Below are 22,500 nucleotides of genomic sequence, written 5' to 3' on the forward strand. Positions count from 1 at the left end.
GTGCTTCTAGTTCTGACAATGCAGTAATATCTAACATGTAATCTAACATTTCTCCAACGACTACCTAATACACACAAGTGTAAAGGGGTGGAATGAGAATATGTATATAAATATATATATAAATATCAATATATAAATATATGGATGAGCGATGGCCAAGGGTGATAGGTAAGATGCAGTAGATGGTATAAAATACTGTATATATGTGATGAGTAATTTATTAAAGTGACAGTGTTCCATTTATTAAAGTGACAGTGTTCCATTTATTAAAGTGACAGTGTTCCATTTATTAAAGTGACAGGGTTCCATTTATTAAAGTGACAGTGTTCCATTTATTAAAGTGACAGTGTTCCATTTATTAAAGTGGCCAATGACTTGAGACTGTATGTAGGCAGATGATGTTTATGGCTTTCCTGTGACATACATAGACCAAGATACAGTAGGATAGTATAGAATACAGTATATACATATATGAGTAATGTATAGACTAAGATACAGTAGAATAGTATAGAATACAGTATATATATATATGAGATGAGTAATGTATAGACTAAGATACAGTAGAATACTATAGAATACAGTATATACCTATGAGATGAGTAATGTATAGACTAAGATACAGTAGAATAGTATAGAATACAGTATATACATATATGAGTAATGTATAGACTAAGATACAGTAGAATAGTATAGAATACAGTATATACATATATGAGTAATGTATAGACTAAGATACAGTAGAATAGTACATGTACATATAAATATATGGATGATGGCCGAGCGGCATAGGCGAGATGTAATAGATTAAATACAGTATATACACATGAGATGAGCTCTGCTGGTTCCTGAAGTCCACGATCATCTCCTTAGTTTTGTTGACGTTGAGTGTGAGGTTATTTTCCTGACACCACACTCCGAGGGCCCTCACCTCCTCCCTGTAGGCCATCTCGTCATTGTTGGTAATCAAGCCTACCACTGTAGTGTCGTCTGCAAACTCGATGATTGAGTTGGAGGCGTGCGTGGCCACGCAGTCGTGGGTGAACAGGGAGTACAGGACAGGGCTCAGAACGCACCCTTGTGGAGCCCCTGTGTTGAGGATCAGCGGGGTGGAGATGTTGTTTCCTACCCTCACCACCTGGGGGCGGCCCGTCAGGAAGTCCAGGACCCAGTTGCACAGGGCGGGGTTGAGACCCAGGGTCTCTAGCTTGATGACGCGTTTGGAGGGTACTATGATGTTGAATGCCGAGCTGTAGTCGATGAACAGCATTCTTACATATGTATTCCTCTTGTCCAGATGGGTTAGGGCAGTGTGCAGTGTGGTTGAGATTGCATCGTCTGTGGACCTATTTACAAAGTACTTCATGATGACGGAAGTGAGTGCTACGGGGCGGTAGTCATTTATTTCAGTTACCTTTGTTCCTGTACCCAAGAAGGCACAATGGTAGCCATCTTGAAGCATGTGGGGACAGCATGTGGGGACAGCATGTGGGGACAGCATGTGGGGACAGCAGATTGGGACAGTGAGCGATTGAATATGGCACTAAACACACCAGCACAGTGTAGAGACGCCCGGCAGGGAGGAACACCTGTCCCCTCGGCCTCACCTCAGCTTGCCTCCAAAACACTTCAATTCTCAGAAAAATATCTGTAGAATTGCTGTCCTGTTTCTCAAAAAGCTGTAGTGTTTTACTGTACATGAAACCAGCATTGATTGACTGACTGACTGACTGACTGACTGACTGACTGACTGATTGACTGACTGACTGACTGACTGACTGACTGATTGATTGACTGACTGACTGACTGATTGACTGACTGACTGATTGACTGACTGATTGACTGACTGACTGATTGACTGACTGACTGATTGACTGACTGATTGACTGACTGACTGACTGACTGATTGACTGACTGATTGACTGACTGACTTGACTGACTGACTGACTGACTGATTGACTGACTGACTGACTGATTGACTGACTGACTGACTGACTGACTGATTGACTGATTGACTGACTGACTGATTGACTGACTGACTGACTGACTGATTGACTGACTGACTGACTGACTGACTGATTGACTGACTGATTGATTGACTGACTGACTGACTGATTGACTGACTGACTGACTGATTGACTGACTTGACTGATTGACTGATTGACTGACTGACTGACTGACTGATTGACTGACTGACTGACTGACTGATGAATTGTGTCTCTCTCCTGTAGGACGGTCATCTGCGTGTCAACGACCAGCTGATAGCGGTGAACGGAGAGTCTCTCCTGGGGAAGTCGAACCATGAAGCCATGGAGACCCTGAGGAGATCCATGTCTATGGAGGGGAACTTGAGGGGCACGATACAGCTGGTGGTGCTACGAGCCCTGGTCCAATCAGAGGTGAGTTATATACCTGGTACAGTCACCCAGGTACTACAGTCACCCAGGGACTACTAGTACAGTCACCCAGGGACTACAGTCACCCAGGGACTACAGTCACCCAGGTACTACAGTCACCCAGGGACTACTAGTACAGTCACCCAGGGACTACAGTCACCCAGGTAGTACAGTCACCCAGGTAGTACAGTCACCCAGGTAGTACTGTCACCCAGGTAGTACAGTCACCCAGGTAGTACAGTCACCCAGGTACTACAGTCACCCAGGTACTACAGTCACCCAGGTAGTACTGTCACCCAGGTAGTACAGTCACCCAGGTAGTACAGTCACCCAGGTAGTACTGTCACCCAGGTAGTACAGTACCCAGGTAGTACAGTCACCCAGGTAGTACAGTCACCCAGGTAGTACAGTCACCCAGGTAGTACAGTCACCCAGGTAGTACAGTCACCCAGGTAGTACAGTCACCCAGGTAGTACAGTCTAGGACTCTACCACGTCTCTCCACATGTTCTAAACAGACATGTAGTGGGTTTGTGGGTTTGGACAACGGTGCGTTCCTCGTCCTACTGCTCAGCTGTTCAGGGCTGGCTCTGGCTTTGTTGGAGAGTGATGCCCCCCCCCCTCCCCCATACATCCCCTGCCGATGTTATGGTTATTGCCACTCGTTGTGGGGAATTGCAGACTGGGATGTGTGGGCACGGGTCAGTAGAGGGTCGGGTAGGACCCTCCCTGTTTGGCTCTTATTGTTCCCATTAACTACACATTCATGGTCATTATGTTTTATGGTGTGTGACTGACTGGGGTGGGGTGGGGTGGGGTGGGATGGGGTGGGGTGGGTTGGGTGGGGTGGGCTGTGTTGGGGTGGGTGGGGTGGGGTGGGCTGTGTTGGGGTGGGCTGGGTGGGGTGGGGTGGGCTGGGGTGGGGTGGGATGGGGTGGGATGGGTTGGGGTGGGGTGGGGTGGGTGGGGTGGGGTGGGTGGGGTGGGCTGTGTTGGGGTGGGTGGGGTGGGGTGGGCTGTGTTGGGCTGGGCTGGGTGGGGTGGGGTGGGCTGGGGTGGGATGGGGTGGGCTGTGTTGGGGTGGGCTGGGTGGGGTGGGGTGGGCTGGGGTGGGATGGGGTGGGCTGTGTTGGGGTGGGCTGGGTGGGGTGGGCTGGGTGGGGTGGGGTGGGGTGGGCTGGGGTGGACTGGGGTGGGGTGGTAGCCATTTCAGCGACTGGGCCCCGAGGGAGGTAGAAAGGGGGGTGACGGGAGGACATTGTCCTCTTTGTGTGGTGGACATCTCTCTTTCTTTCCCTGTACTTCTCCCTCCCTCTTTCTGTTTCTCTCTTTCTGATCTTCTCTGTGGATGGTTGGTTGTCAGCTGGGCCAGACGGTGATGTTGCCATGGTGAATTGTTGGATGAGACACAGTCTGCAGTGAGAGGCTCTATAGAGATGGAGGTTAGGTCTACTCAGAGCCTAGTGTGGTCCATGGTCTATAGAGATGTCTTCATGGAGGCTAGGTCTACTCAGAGCCTAGTGTGGTCCATGGTCTATAGAGATGTCTTCATGGAGGCTAGGTCTACTCAGAGCCTAGTGTGGTCCATGGCCTATAGAGATGTCTTCATGGAGGCTAGGTCTACTCAGAGCCTAGTGTGGTCCATGGTCTATAGAGATGTCTTCATGGAGGCTAGGTCTACTCAGAGCCTAGTGTAGAGATGTCCATGGTCTATAGAGATGTCTTCATGGAGGCTAGGTCTAATCAGAGCCTAGTGTGGTCCATGGTCTATAGAGATGTCTTCATGGAGGCTAGGTCTAGTGTGGTCCTCAGAGCCTAGTGTCTTCATGGAGGCTAGGTCTAATCAGAGCCTATTGTGGACCATGGTCTAGTCAGAGCCTAGTGTCAGGTCCATGGTCTATAGAGATGTCTTCATGGAGGCTAGGTCTACTCAGAGCCTAGTGTGGTCCATGGTCTATAGAGATGTCTTCATGGAGGCTAGGTCTAATCAGAGCCTAGTGTGGTCCATGGTCTATAGAGATGTCTTCATGGAGGCTAGGTCTACTCAGAGCCTAGTGTGGTCCATGGTCTATAGAGATGTCTTCATGGAGGCTAGGTCTAATCAGAGCCTATTGTGGACCATGGTCTATAGAGATGTCTTCATGTCTTCATGGAGGTTAGCTCTACTCAAAGCCTAATCAGAGCCTTGGGATCCATAGACCTATAGCAATCTTTTTCTAGCATAAACCTTCATTCACTGATTCAAGGAATAGAATATGTATAGAGTCTGTATCATGCTATTTTCTCCTTTTACGATGCATGTATTGTTCTATAGTCCGTGTGGACAGTGTTGTTAAGGTAAGGCCAGGACACGTCCCGATAATCTGTCTTCTCACCAAAACATCTGTAGCATCCTAACGGCCTAACAAACGAATATGCTGAATCTATAGAGAGGGGAAACTCTCACGAACCACGATGCTGTTCTCCGTTTTGCTCTACGACCCCCCTACAAGTATCACGGGACTAATGGTAGGATGGAGATAAATATATAAATATAAATATATAGATATAAATATATAGATATTTCCCATGCAAGGCATGACACACCTATTGAGTCACATCCATATAAACTCAGACTATAAACTCACTGTTAACTGCGTTTTATTTTCAGCAAACTTAACATGTACGCATTTGTATGAACATAACAAGATTCAACAACTGAGACATAAACTGAACAAGTTCCTCAGACATGTGACTAACAGAAATGGAATAATGTGTCCCTGAACAAAGGGGGGGGGGGGATCAAAAGGAACAGTCAGTATCTGGTGTGGCCACCAGCTGCATTAAGTACTGCAGTGCATCTCGTCCTCATGGACTGCACCAGATTTGATAGTTCTTGCTGTGAGATGTTACAACACTCTTCCACCAAGACACCTGCAAGTTTCTGTACATTTCTGTGGGGAATGGAGGGTGAGGACTAGGGCCGTTCCCCACAGAAATGTATCTCCTCTCCTGTTTCTCCGTCTGACTAGTCTCTCAGGAATACAACACCGAGTCTCAGGAATACAACACTGAGTCTCTCTCAGGAATACAACACCGAGTCTCTCTCAGGAATACAACACTGAGTCTCTCTCTCTCAGGAATACAACAACGAGTCTCAGGAATACAACACTGAGTCTCAGGAATACAACACTGAGTCTCAGGAATACAACACTGAGTCTCTCTCAGGAATACAACACTGAGTCTCTCTCAGGAATACAACACTGAGTCTCTCTCAGGAATATAACACTGAGTCTCAGGAATATAACACTGAGTCTCAGGAATACAACACTGAGTCTCTCTCTCAGGAATATAACACTGAGTCTCAGGAATACAACACGGAGTCTCTCTCAGGAATACAACACTGAGTCTCAGGAATACAACACTGAGTCTCTCTCAGGAATACAACACTGAGTCTCTCTCTCAGGAATACAACACTGAGTCTCACGAATACAACACTGAGTCTCTCTCAGGAATACAACACTGAGTCTCTCTCTCAGGAATACAACACTGAGTCTCAGGAATACAACACTGAGTCTCTCTCAGGAATACAACACTGAGTCTCAGGAATACAACACTGAGTCTCTCTCAGGAATACAACACTGAGTCTCTCTCAGGAATACAACACTGAGTCTCAGGAATACAACACTGAGTCTCTCTCTCAGGAATACAACACTGAGTCTCAGGAATACAACACTGAGTCTCAGGAATACAACACCGAGTCTCTCTCAGGAATACAACACTGAGTCTCAGGAATACAACACTGAGTCTCTCTCAGGAATACAACACTGAGTCTCTCTCTCAGGAATACAACACTGAGTCTCAGGAATACAACACTGAGTCTCTCTCAGGAATACAACACTGAGTCTCTCTCTCAGGAATACAACACTGAGTCTCAGGAATACAACACTGAGTCTCTCTCAGGAATACAACACTGAGTCTCTCTCTCAGGAATACAACACTGAGTCTCAGGAATACAACACTGAGTCTCTCTCAGGAATACAACACTGAGTCTCAAGAATACAACACTGAGTCTCTCTCAGGAATACAACACTGAGTCTCTCTCAGGAATACAACACTGAGTCTCAGGAATACAACACTGAGTCTCTCTCTCAGGAATACAACACTGAGTCTCAGGAATACAACACTGAGTCTCTCTCTCAGGAATACAACACTGAGTCTCAGGAATACAACACTGAGTCTCAGGAATACAACACCGAGTCTCTCTCAGGAATACAACACTGAGTCTCTCTCAAGAATATAACACTGAGTCTCAGGAATACAACACTGAGTCTCTCTCAGGAATACAACACCGAGTCTCTCTCAGGAATACAACACTGAGTCTCTCTCTCTCAGGAATACAACAACGAGTCTCAGGAATACAACACTGAGTCTCAGGAATACAACACTGAGTCTCTCTCAGGAATACAACACTGAGTCTCTCTCAGGAATACAACACTGAGTCTCTCTCAGGAATACAACACTGAGTCTCAGGAATACAACACTGAGTCTCTCTCAGGAATACAACACTGAGTCTCTCTCAGGAATACAACACTGAGTCTCTCTCAGGAATATAACACTGAGTCTCAGGAATACAACACTGAGTCTCAGGAATACAACACTGAGTCTCTCTCAGGAATATAACACTGAGTCTCAGGAATATAACACTGAGTCTCAGGAATACAACACTGAGTCTCTCTCAGGAATACAACACTGAGTCTCAAGAATACAACACTGAGTCTCTCTCAGGAATATAACACTGAGTCTCAGGAATACAACACTGAGTCTCTCTCAGGAATACAACACTGAGTCTCAGGAATACAACACTGAGTCTCTCTCAGGAATACAACACTGAGTCTCTCTCTCAGGAATACAACACTGAGTCTCAGGAATACAACACTGAGTCTCTCTCAGGAATACAACACTGAGTCTCAAGAATACAACACTGAGTCTCTCTCAGGAATATAACACTGAGTCTCAGGAATACAACACTGAGTCTCTCTCAGGAATACAACACTGAGTCTCAGGAATACAACACTGAGTCTCTCTCAGGAATACAACACTGAGTCTCTCTCTCAGGAATACAACACTGAGTCTCAGGAATACAACACTGAGTCTCTCTCTCAGGAATACAACACTGAGTCTCAGGAATACAACACTGAGTCTCAGGAATACAACACCGAGTCTCTCTCAGGAATACAACACTGAGTCTCTCTCAGGAATATAACACTGAGTCTCAGGAATACAACACTGAGTCTCTCTCAGGAATACAACACTGAGTCTCAGGAATACAACACTGAGTCTCTCTCAGGAATACAACACTGAGTCTCTCTCAGGAATACAACACTGAGTCTCTCTCTCAGGAATACAACACTGAGTCTCTCTCTCAGGAATACAACACTGAGACAGGCCTCAATAATGGTTTAGTCCACTGAGACAGGAGTGAATCAGACAGGAGTGAATCAGACAGGTGTGAATCAGACAGGTGTGAATCAGACCGGCTTGAATCAGGCCGGCGTGAATCAGACATGCGTGAATCAGACAGCTGTGAATCAGACCGGCTTGAATCAGACCGGCTTGAATCAGACCGGCTTGAATCAGACAGGTGTGAATCAGACCGGCGTGAATCAGACAGGTGTGAATCAGACAGGTGTGAATCAGACAGGTGTGAATCAGACAGGTGTGAATCAGACAGGTGTGAATCAGACAGGTGTGAATCAGACAGGTGTGAATCAGACAGGTGTGAATCAGACAGGTGTGAATCAGACAGCTGTGAATCAGACAGCTGTGAATCAGACAGCTGTGAATCAGACAGCTGTGAATCAGACAGCTGTGAATCAGACAGGTGTGAATCAGACAGGTGTGAATCAGACAGGTGTGAATCAGACAGCTGTGAATCAGACAGGTGTGAATCAGACAGGTGTGAATCAGACAGCTGTGAATCAGACAGGTGTGAATCAGACAGGTGTGAATCAGACAGGTGTGAATCAGACAGGTGTGAATCAGACAGGTGTGAATCAGACAGGTGTGAATCAGACAGGTGTGAATCAGACAGGTGTGAATCAGACAGGTGTGAATCAGACAGGTGTGAATCAGACAGGTGTGAATCAGACAGCTGTGAATCAGACTGGTGTGAATCAGACAGGTGTGAATCAGACAGGTGTGAATCAGACAGGTGTGAATCAGACAGCTGTGAATCAGACTGGTGTGAATCAGACAGGTGTGAATCAGACAGGTGTGAATCAGACAGGTGTGAATCAGACAGGTGTGAATCAGACAGGTGTGAATCAGACAGGTGTGAATCAGACAGGTGTGAATCAGACAGGTGTGAATCAGACAGGTGTCGTGTGCCATATATTATTTTGACATATTTGCCACTGCTCGACTAAAAACATCTCAGTCGACTGCCTATCAACCAAACAATGGACCAGTCAACTAAAAACATCTCGGTCGACAGCCTATCAACCAAACAATCGACCAGTCAACTAAAAACATCTCAGTCGACATCCTATCAACCAAACAATCGACCAGTCGACTAAAAACATCTCGGTCGACTGACTATCAACCAAACAATCGACCAGTCAACTAAAAACATCTCGGTCGACTGCCTATCAACCAAACAATCGACCAGTCAACTAAATGGCGTCAGCCCTCGACTGGACACCTCCCTCTGCGACTGGATCCTGGGCTTCCTGCCGGGTCGGCCCCAGGTGTTGAGGTAACTCCAGGGTGTGTGCTTACTCTCCTATTGTACTCCCTTTCAACCCACGACTGCATGGAAACGCGCGACTCGCAAAGTAGGCCTGATCACCGACGGCGATGATCCTACAGGGAGGAGGTCAGAGACTTGGCAGTGCGATGCCATGACAACGGCCTCTCCCTCAACGTCAGTAAGACCAAGGAGCTGATCGTGAACTACGGGGGGGGGGGGGGGGGGCAAGAACACCCACCATCCACATCAACCGGGCTACAGTGGTTCAAGTTCCACACACACCCACTGTGAAGAGCACACAACAGCTCCTCAACCCCCCTCAGGAGTCTGAAAAGGTTTACCAAAGAGTTCTACAGCTGCACCGTCGAGAGCGTCTCGGCTGCCTGCATCACCCCCTGGTGTGGTGAATAAGCCTCGACCGCAAAGTGTTACAGAAGGAGATGTGAACAGCCCAGTGCCATCCAGACCCTCTACATCAGGTTTCGTCAGAGGAAGGCCCATCAAATTGCCAATGTACTCCAGCCAACCAAGCCTGTTCACAGGAAAACTGTGTTGAAGCTCTCGGACCAGCATGCACCGAGACAACATTTTCTACCCTCAAGGCATAAGACTGCTGAATAGTTCATGAATGGTTACCTAGGATATCTACACTGACTCTATCTGCACTGACTCTATCTACACTGACTCTATCTGCACTGACTCTATCTACACTGACTCTATCTACACTGACTCTATCTGCACTGACTCTATCTACACTGACTCTATCTGCACTGACTCTATCTACACTGACTCTATCTACACTGACTCTATCTACACTGACTCTATCTGACTCTATCTGCACTGACTCTATCTGCACTGACTCTATCTGCACTGACTCTATCTGACTAATCTGCACTGACTATATATGCACTGACTCTATCTGCACTGACTCTATCTGCACTGACTATCTGCACTGACTCTATCTGCACTGATCTGACTAATCTGCACTGACTATATCTGCACTGACTCTATATGCACTATCTGCACTGACTCTATCTGCACTGACTCTATCTGCACTGACTCTATCTGCACTGATTCTCTATCTGCACTGACTCTATCTGCACTGACTCTATCTACACTGACTCTATCTGCACTGACTCTATCTGCACTGACCTATTCTACACTGGCTCTATCTGCACTGACTCTATATGCACTGACTCTATCTGCACTGACTCTATCTGCACTGACTCTATCTACACTGACTCTATCTACACTGACTCTATCTGCACTGACCTATTCTACACTGACTCTATCTGCACTGACTCTATCTACACTGACTCTATCTGCACTGACTCTATCTGCACTGACTATATATTCAGTGACTCTATCTGACTAATCTGCACTGACTATATCTGCACTGACTCTATATGCACTGACTCTATCTGCACTGACTCTATCTGCACTGACTCTATCTGCACTGACTCTATCTGCACTGACCCATTCTACACTGACTCTATCTGCACTGACTCTATCTGCACTGACTCTATCTACACTGACTCTATCTGCACTGACTCTATCTGCACTGACCTATTCTACACTGACTCTATCTGCACTGACTATATATGCACTGACTCTATCTACACTGACTCTATCTACACTGACTCTATCTGCACTGACCTATTCTACACTGACTCTATCTGCACTGACTCTATCTACACTGACTATATCTGCACTGACTCTATCTGCACTGACTATATATTCAGTGACTCTATCTGCACTGACTCTATCTGCACTGACTCTATCTACACTGACTCTATCTGCACTGACTCTATCTGCACTGACTCTATCTGTCCTGACTCTATCTGCACTGACTCTATCTGCACTGACTCTATCTGCACTGACTCTATCTGCACTGACTCTATCTACACTGACTCTATCTGCACTGACTCTATCTACACTGACTCTATCTGCACTGACTCTATCTGCACTGACTCTATCTACACTGACTCTATCTGCACTGACTCTATCTGACTCTATCTGCACTGACTCTATCTGCACTGACTCTATCTGCACTGACTCTATCTGCACTGACTCTATCTGCACTGACTCTATCTGCACTGACTCTATCTGCACTGACTCTATCTGCACTGACTCTATCTACACTGACTCTATCTACACTGACTCTATCTGCACTGACTCTATCTACACTGACTCTATCTGCACTGACTCTATCTGCACTGACTCTATCTACACTGACTATATCTACACTGACTCTATCAGTAGAGTAGAGTTGACTCTATCTGCACTGACTCTATCTGCACTGACTCTATCTGCACTGACTCTATCTGCACTGACTCTATCTACACTGACTCTATCTACACTGACTCTATCTACACTGACTCTATCTGCACTGACCCATTCTACACTGACTCTATCTGCACTGACTCTATCTACACTGACTCTATCTGCACTGACTCTATCTGAACTGACTCTATCTGCACTGACCCATTCTACACTGACTCTATCTACACTGACTCTATCTGAACTGACTCTATCTGCACTGACTCTATCTACACTGTCTCTATCTGCACTGACTCTATCTGAACTGACTCTATCTGCACTGACCCATTCTACACTGACTCTATCTACACTGACTCTATCTGCACTGACTCTATCTGCACTGACTCTTGTGTTATTTTCTCTAATATGTTTTAACTCTGTATTGTTTGGACGGATTCATAAGCATTTCACGTTTTTTGCATGTGCCGAGTAAGATTCCTCTAGTTAACATCAGTAGGGTAGAGTAGAGTTGTCCTCTAGTTAACATCAGTAGAGTAGAGTTGTCCTCTAGTTAACATCAGTAGAGTAGAGTTGTCCTCTAGTTAACATCAATAGAGTAGAGTTGTCCTCTAGTTAACATCAGTAGGGTAGAGTTGTCCTCTAGTTAACATCAGTAGGGTAGAGTTGTCCTCTAGTTAACATCAGTAGGGTAGAGTTGTCCTCTAGTTAACATCAGTACAGTAGAGTTGTCCTCTAGTTAACATCAGTAGAGTAGAGTTGTCCTCTAGTTAACATCAGTAGGGTAGAGTTGTCCTCTAGTTAACATCAGTAGAGTAGAGTTGTCCTCTAGTTAACATCAGTAGGGTAGAGTTGTCCTCTAGTTAACATCAGTAGGGTAGAGTTGTCCTCTAGTTAACATCAGTAGAGTAGAGTTGTCCTCTAGTTAACATCAGTAGAGTAGAGTTGTCCTCTAGTTAACATCAGTAGAGTAGAGTTGTCCTCTAGTTAACATCAGTACAGTAGAGTAGAGTTGTCCTCTAGTTAACATCAGTAGAGTAGAGTTGTCCTCTAGTTAACATCAGTAGAGTAGAGTTGTCCTCTAGTTAACATCAGTACAGTAGAGTTGTCCTCTAGTTAACATCAGTAGTAGAGTAGAGTTGTCCTCTAGTTAACATCAGTAGAGTAGAGTAGAGTTGTCCTCTAGTTAACATCAGTAGAGTAGAGTTGTCCTCTAGTTAACATCAGTAGAGTAGAGTTGTCCTCTAGTTAACATCAGTAGAGTAGAGTTGTCCTCTAGTTAACATCAGTAGAGTAGAGTTGTCCTCTAGTTAACATCAGTAGAGTAGAGTTGTCCTCTAGTTAACATCAGTAGGGTTGTCCTCTAGTTAACATCAGTACAGTATAGTTGTCCTCTAGTTAACATCAGTAGAGTAGAGTTGTCCTCTAGTTAACATCAGTAGAGTAGAGTTGTCCTCTAGTTAACATCAGTAGAGTAGAGTTGTCCTCTAGTTAACATCAGTAGAGTAGAGTTGTCCTCTAGTTAACATCAGTAGTGTAGAGTTGTCCTCTAGTTAACATCAGTAGGGTAGAGTTGTCCTCTAGTTAACATCAGTACAGTAGAGTTGTCCTCTAGTTAACATCAGTAGAGTAGAGTTGTCCTCTAGTTAACATCAGTACAGTAGAGTTGTCCTCTAGTTAACATCAGTAGAGTAGAGTTGTCCTCTAGTTAACATCAGTAGAGTAGAGTTGTCCTCTAGTTAACATCAGTAGGGTAGAGTTGTCCTCTAGTTAACATCAGTAGGGTAGAGTTGTCCTCTAGTTAACATCAGTAGAGTAGAGTTGTCCTCTAGTTAACATCAGTAGGGTAGAGTTGTCCTCTAGTTAACATCAGTACAGTAGAGTTGTCCTCTAGTTAACATCAGTACAGTAGAGTAGAGTTGTCCTCTAGTTAACATCAGTAGAGTAGAGTTGTCCTCTAGTTAACATCAGTAGTGTAGAGTTGTCCTCTAGTTAACATCAGTACAGTAGAGTTGTCCTCTAGTTAACATCAGTAGAGTAGAGTAGAGTTGTCCTCTAGTTAACATCAGTAGAGTAGAGTAGAGTTGTCCTCTAGTTAACATCAGTAGGGTAGAGTTGTCCTCTAGTTAACATCAGTAGAGTAGAGTTGTCCTCTAGTTAACATCAGTAGAGTAGAGTTGTCCTCTAGTTAACATCAGTAGAGTAGAGTTGTCCTCTAGTTAACATCAGTAGAGTAGAGTTGTCCTCTAGTTAACATCAGTAGGGTTGTCCTCTAGTTAACATCAGTACAGTAGAGTTGTCCTCTAGTTAACATCAGTAGAGTAGAGTAGAGTTGTCCTCTAGTTAACATCAGTAGAGTAGAGTTGTCCTCTAGTTAACATCAGTAGAGTAGAGTTGTCCTCTAGTTAACATCAGTAGAGTAGAGTTGTCCTCTAGTTAACATCAGTAGTGTAGAGTTGTCCTCTAGTTAACATCAGTAGGGTAGAGTTGTCCTCTAGTTAACATCAGTACAGTAGAGTTGTCCTCTAGTTAACATCAGTACAGTAGAGTTGTCCTCTAGTTAACATCAGTACAGTAGAGTTGTCCTCTAGTTAACATCAGTAGAGTAGAGTTGTCCTCTAGTTAACATCAGTAGAGTAGAGTTGTCCTCTAGTTAACATCCGTACAGTAGAGTTGTCCTCTAGTTAACATCAGTACAGTAGAGTTGTCCTCTAGTTAACATCAGTAGAGTAGAGTTGTCCTCTAGTTAACATCCGTACAGTAGAGTTGTCCTCTAGTTAACATCAGTACAGTAGAGTTGTCCTCTAGTTAACATCAGTAGAGTAGAGTTGTCCTCTAGTTAACATCAGTAGGGTAGAGTTGTCCTCTAGTTAACATCAGTAGAGTAGAGTTGTCCTCTAGTTAACATCAGTAGAGTAGAGTTGTCCTCTAGTTAACATCAGTAGGGTAGAGTTGTCCTCTAGTTAACATCAGTAGAGTAGAGTTGTCCTCTAGTTAACATCAGTAGAGTAGAGTTGTCCTCTAGTTAACATCAGTACAGTAGGGTAGAGTTGTCCTCTAGTTAACATCAGTAGGGTAGAGTTGGTCCTCTAGTTAACATCAGTAGGGTAGAGTTGTCCTCTAGTTAACATCAGTAGGGTAGAGTTGTCCTCTAGTTAACATCAGTAGGGTAGAGTTGTCCTCTAGTTAACATCAGTAGGGTAGAGTTGTCCTCTAGTTAACATCAGTAGGGTAGAGTTGTCCTCTAGTTAACATCAGTAGAGTAGAGTTGTCCTCTAGTTAACATCAGTAGAGTAGAGTTGTCCTCTAGTTAACATCAGTAGAGTAGAGTTGTCCTCTAGTTAACATCAGTACAGTAGAGTTGTCCTCTAGTTAACATCAGTACAGTAGAGTTGTCCTCTAGTTAACATCAGTAGAGTAGAGTTGTCCTCTAGTTAACATCAGTAGAGTAGAGTAGAGTTGTCCTCTAGTTAACATCAGTACAGTAGAGTTGTCCTCTAGTTAACATCAGTACAGTAGAGTTGTCCTCTAGTTAACATCAGTACAGTAGAGTTGTCCTCTAGTTAACATCAGTAGAGTAGAGTTGTCCTCTAGTTAACATCAGTAGTGTAGAGTTGTCCTCTAGTTAACATCAGTAGGGTAGAGTTGTCCTCTAGTTAACATCAGTACAGTAGAGTTGTCCTCTAGTTAACATCAGTAGAGTAGAGTTGTCCTCTAGTTAACATCAGTACAGTAGAGTTGTCCTCTAGTTAACATCAGTAGAGTAGAGTTGTCCTCTAGTTAACATCAGTAGGGTAGAGTTGTCCTCTAGTTAACATCAGTAGAGTAGAGTTGTCCTCTAGTTAACATCAGTAGGGTAGAGTTGTCCTCTAGTTAACATCAGTAGGGTAGAGTTGTCCTCTAGTTAACATCAGTAGAGTAGAGTTGTCCTCTAGTTAACATCAGTAGGGTAGAGTTGTCCTCTAGTTAACATCAGTACAGTAGAGTTGTCCTCTAGTTAACATCAGTACAGTAGAGTAGAGTTGTCCTCTAGTTAACATCAGTAGAGTAGAGTTGTCCTCTAGTTAACATCAGTAGTGTAGAGTTGTCCTCTAGTTAACATCAGTACAGTAGAGTTGTCCTCTAGTTAACATCAGTAGAGTAGAGTAGAGTTGTCCTCTAGTTAACATCAGTAGGGTAGAGTTGTCCTCTAGTTAACATCAGTAGGGTAGAGTTGTCCTCTAGTTAACATCAGTAGGGTAGAGTTGTCCTCTAGTTAACATCAGTAGAGTAGAGTTGTCCTCTAGTTAACATCAGTAGAGTAGAGTTGTCCTCTAGTTAACATCAGTAGAGTAGAGTTGTCCTCTAGTTAACATCAGTAGAGTAGAGTTGTCCTCTAGTTAACATCAGTAGGGTTGTCCTCTAGTTAACATCAGTACAGTAGAGTTGTCCTCTAGTTAACATCAGTAGAGTAGAGTAGAGTTGTCCTCTAGTTAACATCAGTAGAGTAGAGTTGTCCTCTAGTTAACATCAGTAGAGTAGAGTTGTCCTCTAGTTAACATCAGTAGAGTAGAGTTGTCCTCTAGTTAACATCAGTAGTGTAGAGTTGTCCTCTAGTTAACATCAGTAGGGTAGAGTTGTCCTCTAGTTAACATCAGTACAGTAGAGTTGTCCTCTAGTTAACATCAGTACAGTAGAGTTGTCCTCTAGTTAACATCAGTACAGTAGAGTTGTCCTCTAGTTAACATCAGTAGAGTAGAGTTGTCCTCTAGTTAACATCAGTAGAGTAGAGTTGTCCTCTAGTTAACATCCGTACAGTAGAGTTGTCCTCTAGTTAACATCAGTACAGTAGAGTTGTCCTCTAGTTAACATCAGTAGAGTAGAGTTGTCCTCTAGTTAACATCCGTACAGTAGAGTTGTCCTCTAGTTAACATCAGTACAGTAGAGTTGTCCTCTAGTTAACATCAGTAGAGTAGAGTTGTCCTCTAGTTAACATCAGTAGGGTAGAGTTGTCCTCTAGTTAACATCAGTAGAGTAGAGTTGTCCTCTAGTTAACATCAGTAGAGTAGAGTTGTCCTCTAGTTAACATCAGTAGGGTAGAGTTGTCCTCTAGTTAACATCAGTAGAGTAGAGTTGTCCTCTAGTTAACATCAGTAGAGTAGAGTTGTCCTCTAGTTAACATCAGTACAGTAGGGTAGAGTTGTCCTCTAGTTAACATCAGTAGGGTAGAGTTGGTCCTCTAGTTAACATCAGTAGGGTAGAGTTGTCCTCTAGTTAACATCAGTAGGGTAGAGTTGTCCTCTAGTTAACATCAGTAGGGTAGAGTTGTCCTCTAGTTAACATCAGTAGGGTAGAGTTGTCCTCTAGTTAACATCAGTAGGGTAGAGTTGTCCTCTAGTTAACATCAGTAGAGTAGAGTTGTCCTCTAGTTAACATCAGTAGAGTAGAGTTGTCCTCTAGTTAACATCAGTAGAGTAGAGTTGTCCTCTAGTTAACATCAGTACAGTAGAGTTGTCCTCTAGTTAACATCAGTACAGTAGAGTTGTCCTCTAGTTAACATCAGTAGAGTAGAGTTGTCCTCTAGTTAACATCAGTAGAGTAGAGTAGAGTTGTCCTCTAGTTAACATCAGTACAGTAGAGTTGTCCTCTAGTTAACATCAGTACAGTAGAGTTGTCCTCTAGTTAACATCAGTAGGGTAGAGTTGTCCTCTAGTTAACATCAGTAGGGTAGAGTTGTCCTCTAGTTAACATCAGTAGGGTAGAGTTGTCCTCTAGTTAACATCAGTAGGGTAGAGTTGTCCTCTAGTTAACATCAGTACAGTAGAGTTGTCCTCTAGTTAACATCAGTAGGGTAGAGTTGTCCTCTAGTTAACATCAGTAGGGTAGAGTTGTCCTCTAGTTAACATCAGTAGGGTAGAGTTGTCCTCTAGTTAACATCAGTAGAGTAGAGTTGTCCTCTAGTTAACATCAGTAGAGTAGAGTTGTCCTCTAGTTAACATCAGTAGGGTAGAGTTGTCCTCTAGTTAACATCAGTACAGTAGAGTTGTCCTCTAGTTAACATCAGTACAGTAGAGTTGTCCTCTAGTTAACATCAGTAGAGTAGAGTAGAGTTGTCCTCTAGTTAACATCAGTACAGTAGAGTAGAGTTGTCCTCTAGTTAACATCAGTAGAGTAGAGTTGTCCTCTAGTTAACATCAGTAGGGTAGAGTTGTCCTCTAGTTAACATCAGTAGGGTAGAGTTGTCCTCTAGTTAACATCAGTACAGTAGAGTTGTCCTCTAGTTAACATCAGTAGGGTAGAGTTGTCCTCTAGTTAACCCATCTCAGTGAACAGAACAGTACAGTGAACGTGTGACCACAATAACACACTAGTCGTTTGTCCAGACCTTTTGAGTCTGGAAGAAAGGTGTATATTTTAGAATGGTTTAACGGTTTAGGATTTTTCTCCTGTATAGATCTGGTCTCTTAGTTTGGTCAGAAAACTCACCGGCTTTGTTAATGTTGTTGCTGGAGAGTTTAAAACACATATATATATATATATATTTCTGTCATATCACATTCTCATGACCCTGATTTGAAATACGGTGTGACGCTCTATCTCCATCTCGTCATGATGTTAATCGTGGCAGTATGATTCCTCTCTCTGACAGGATCCATTTGTCCCTTCGAACCAGTCTTTTGATGCCTCTGTCAGCTGCCCAGCCAGATCAGCTAACAACTCAGCCCAGCTGCCTGTGGTCAACAACGTCGTCTATGAGAGATCTAATGGTGAGTTAGCACATGCCTGTGCTACTTAGCGTGCTAGCACATAGCATGTACATGTTAGCATGTTTACTGTATATCTGACACTGTGCTGGTTAGCATGCTAGCACATAGCATGTACATGTTAGCATGTCTAATGTATATCTGACTCTGTGCTACTGTCAGCATTTTATCCCTCTTCTTCGTCTTTCACCTTTACATTAGTTATATATAGCTACAATACCTAGCTTCCTTGCCTAGCTACCATACCTAGCTACAATACCTAGCTACCTTACCTAGCTACAATAACTAGCTACAATACCTAGCTACCTTACCTAGCTACAATAACTAGCTACCTTTCCTAGCTACATTTACCTAGCTACAATACCTAGCTACCATACCTAGCTACCATACCTAGCTACAATACCTAGCTACCTTCACCTAGCTACAATACCTAGCTACCTTTACCTAGCTACAATACCTAGCTTCCTTACCTAGCTTCCTTACCTAGCTACATTTACCTAGCTACCAGACCTAGCTACCCTACTTAGCTACCTTACCTAGCTACCTTATCTAGCTACCTTCACCTAGCTACCCTGCCTAGCTACCTGACCTTGCTACCCTACCTAGCTACAATACCTAGCTACAATACTTAGCTACATTTACCTAGCTACCTTACCTAGCTACAATACCTAGCTACAATACCTAGCTACCAGACCTAGCTACCCTACTTAGCTACCTTACCTAGCTACCTTACCTAGCTACAACACCTAGCTACAATACCTAGCTCTACCAACTGAGCTACAGAAGGAGCACCTAGCTACCTTACCTAGCTACATTAACCTAGCTACCTTCACCTAGCAACAACACCTAGCTACCCTACCTAGCTACAATACCTAGCTACTTTTCCTAGCTACATTTACCTAGCTACCATACCTAGCTACCTACCTAGCTACCTTACCTAGCTACCCTGCCTAGCTACCTGACCTAGCTACCTTACCTAGCTACAATACCTAGCTACAATACCTAGCTACCTTACCTAGCTACCTTACCTAGCTACATACCTAGCTACCTTTACCTAGCTACCTTACCTAGCAACAACACCTAGCTACCCTACCTAGCTACAATACCTTGCTACTTTTCCTAGCTACATTTACCTAGCTACAATACCTAGCTACCTTACCTATCTACATTAACCTAGCTACCTTCACCTAGCAACAATACCTAGCTACAATACCTAGCTACATTTACCTAGCTACCATACCTAGCTACCTTACCTAGCTACCTTCACCTAGCTACCCTGCCTAGCTACCTGTCCTAGCTACCTTACCTAGCTACAATACCTAGCTACAATACTTAGCTACCTTACCTAGCTACCTTACCTAGCTACCTTTACCTAGCTACCTTTACCTAGCTACCTTTACCTAGCTACCTTACCTAGCAACAACACCTAGCTACAATACCTAGCTACATGTACCTAGCTACCTTACCTAGCTACATATTACCTAGCTACCTTACCTAGCTACATACCTAGCTACCTTACCTAGCTACCTACCTAGCTACAACACCTAGCTACCCTACGTAGCTACAATACCTAGCTACAATACCTAGCTACAATACCTAGCTACCTTACCTAGCTACCAGACCTAGCTACCCTACCTAGCTACTCTACCTAGCTACCTTACCTAGCTACAATACCTAGCTACAATACTTAGCTACAATACCAAGCTACAAGACCTAGCTACAATACCTAGCTACCTTTCCTAGCTACAATACTTAGCTACCTTTACCTAGCTACCTTACCTAGCTACAATACCTAGCTACAATACCTAGCTACTAGCTACCCTACCTTGCTACATTTACCTAGCTACCTTTACCTAGCTACCTTTCCTAGCTACATTTACCTTGCTACAATACCTAGCTTCCTTACCTAGCTACCCTACCTAGCTACAACACCTAGCTACCTTCACCTAGCTACAGTAACTACTTTACCGAGCAGTAGTTCACATGTTTATTCAGAGCACCAACCAGCCAGACAACACAACATCATGTTGATTCAGAGCACCAACCAGCCAGACAACACAACATCATGTTGATTCAGAGCACCAACCAGCCTGTCTCTCTCTCTGTCTCTCTCTCTTTGTCTCTGTCTTTCTCTGACTCTCTGTCAATTCAATTCAATTCAATTCAATTCAATTCAATTCAAGGGCTTTATTGGCATGGAAAACATGTGCTAACATTGCCAAAGCAAGTGAGGTAGATAATCTGTGTGTTTTTGTTAATTCTTTCCAATGTGTCAAGTAATTATCTTTTGGTTTTCTCATGATTTGGTTGGGTCTCTCTCTCTCTGTCTCTCTCTTTGTCTCTCTCTCTGTCTCTCTGTCTGTGTCTCTCTCTCTCTGTCTCTCTCTTTGTCTCTCTCTCTGTCTCTCTGTCTGTGTCTCTCTCTCTCTGTCTCTCTCTTTGTCTCTCTCTCTGTCTCTCTGTCTGTGTCTCTCTCTCTCTGTCTCTATCTTTGTCTCTCTCTCTCTCTGTCTCTGTCTCTCTCTCTGTCTCTGTCTCTCTCGCTCTCTCTGTCTGTCTCTGTCTCTCTCTCTGTCTCTGTCCCTCTCTCTGTCTCTCTCTCTGTCTCTCTGTCTCTCTGTCTCTGTCTCTCTCTCTGTCTCTGTCTGAAATGGCACCCTATTCTCTATATAGTGCACTACTTTTTGAGTAGGGCCCATGGGGCCCTGGTCTAAAGTAGTGCACTATGTAGGGAATAGGGTGCCATCTGAGACATACCGAGTGTCTAATGTAGTTGTCCACATTCAGTATGTATAATACCAAGAGGGTGGTGCAGCACAGTCAGCCAAGTCACAATTAAACACATTTTTACACAGGCATATGTAGAATAATATATTCAAGTAGTTATCTTTCATATGCTGATATCTGTTAACCATATGTCCTAATTACAAGATCAAACAACCAAAGGAAGGCTGCTTGTGTTAGACATTGTTATTGTTTTTGTAGGCCATGTCAAATGGAATCTGGTTGGCCATGTCAAATTGAATCTGGTTGGCCATGTCAAATTGAATCTGGTTGGTCAAGTCAAATTGAATCTGGTTGGCCAAGTCAAATTGAATCTGGTTGGCCAAGTCAAATTGAATCTGGTTGGCCAAGTCAAATTGAATCTGGTTGGCCATGTCAAATTGAATCTGGTTGGCCATGTCAAATTGAATCTGGTTGGTCAAGTCAAATTGAATCTGGTTGGCCAAGTCAAATTGAATCTGGTTGGTCAAGTCAAATTGAATCTGGATCAACAACATTGTAGGTTATTGTTATTTTACCTTTATTTAACCAGGCAAGTCAGTTAAGAACAAATTCTTATTTTCAATGACGGCCTGGGAACAGTGGGTTAACTGCCTGTTCAGGGGCAGAACGACAGATTTGTACCTTGTCAGCTCGGGGATTCGAACTTGCAACCTTTCGATTACTAGTCCAACGCTCTAACCACTAGGCTACCTGCCACCTCTACAATCTAACCACTAGAAAGAAGAACTGTACAGAAGAATCAATATTCCAAAATGTGCATCGTGTTTGCAATAAGGCACTAAATAACTTTTTCAGTTGAATACAAAGTGTTATGTTTGGGGCAAATCCAACACATCACTGAGTACCACTTCATGTTTTCAAGTTTAGTGGTGGCTGCATCATGTTATGGGTATGCTCGTCATCGGCAAGAACTATGTGTCTTTTTCTCTCTATAAAAAGAAACAGAATACAGCTAGAAGCACAGTCAAACTCCCAGAGGACAACCTGGTTCAGTCTGCTTTCCACCAGTCAAACTCATAGAGGACAACCTGGTTCAGTCTGCTTTCCACCAGTCAAACTCCTAGAGGACAACCTGGTTCAGTCTGCTTTCCACCAGACAAACTCCTAGAGGACAACCTGGTTCAGTCTGCTTTCCACCAGACAAACTCCCAGAGGACAACCTGGTTCAGTCTGCTTTCCAACAGACACTGGGAGACAAATTCACCTTTCAGCAGGACAATAACCTAAAACACAAGGCCAAATCTACACTGGAGTTGGTTACCAAGAAGACAGTGAATGTTCATGAGTGGGCTAGTTACAGTTTTAACATGAAGATCTATGGAAAGACTTGAAAATGGCTGTCTAGCAATGATCAACAACCAAGTTCGCTGAGCTTGAAGAGTTTATTTTATTGGAATGGCCAAATATTGTACAATCCAAGTGTGTGTCAAAGCAGGGATATTAATATCTTATATCTTATCTTATTAATATATATATATATATATATTGAATCTATTATTATTATTATTATATCAATCAGCTTTTCTGTGCCGCTCTGCAAACACTCTAGCAGACGCATATGGATGTGATGG

At 43.7% G+C, this 22,500-nt stretch overlaps 1 protein-coding gene across 1 annotated transcript in view; it reads left to right on the top strand.

The window, feature by feature from the left end:
• The window catches only part of LOC124044484 (partitioning defective 3 homolog B-like), a 249,262-nt gene that overhangs the window by 82,909 nt on the left and 143,853 nt on the right, over positions 1-22,500 (top strand). The window contains 2 exon segments of the mRNA XM_046364112.1: positions 2,229-2,396; positions 18,028-18,145. Of these exon segments, the coding sequence (XP_046220068.1) occupies positions 2,229-2,396; positions 18,028-18,145 (286 nt within the window).

This window comes from Oncorhynchus gorbuscha, linkage group LG09, assembly GCF_021184085.1.
Source record: "Oncorhynchus gorbuscha isolate QuinsamMale2020 ecotype Even-year linkage group LG09, OgorEven_v1.0, whole genome shotgun sequence".
Classification (NCBI taxonomy): Eukaryota; Metazoa; Chordata; class Actinopteri; order Salmoniformes; family Salmonidae; genus Oncorhynchus; species Oncorhynchus gorbuscha.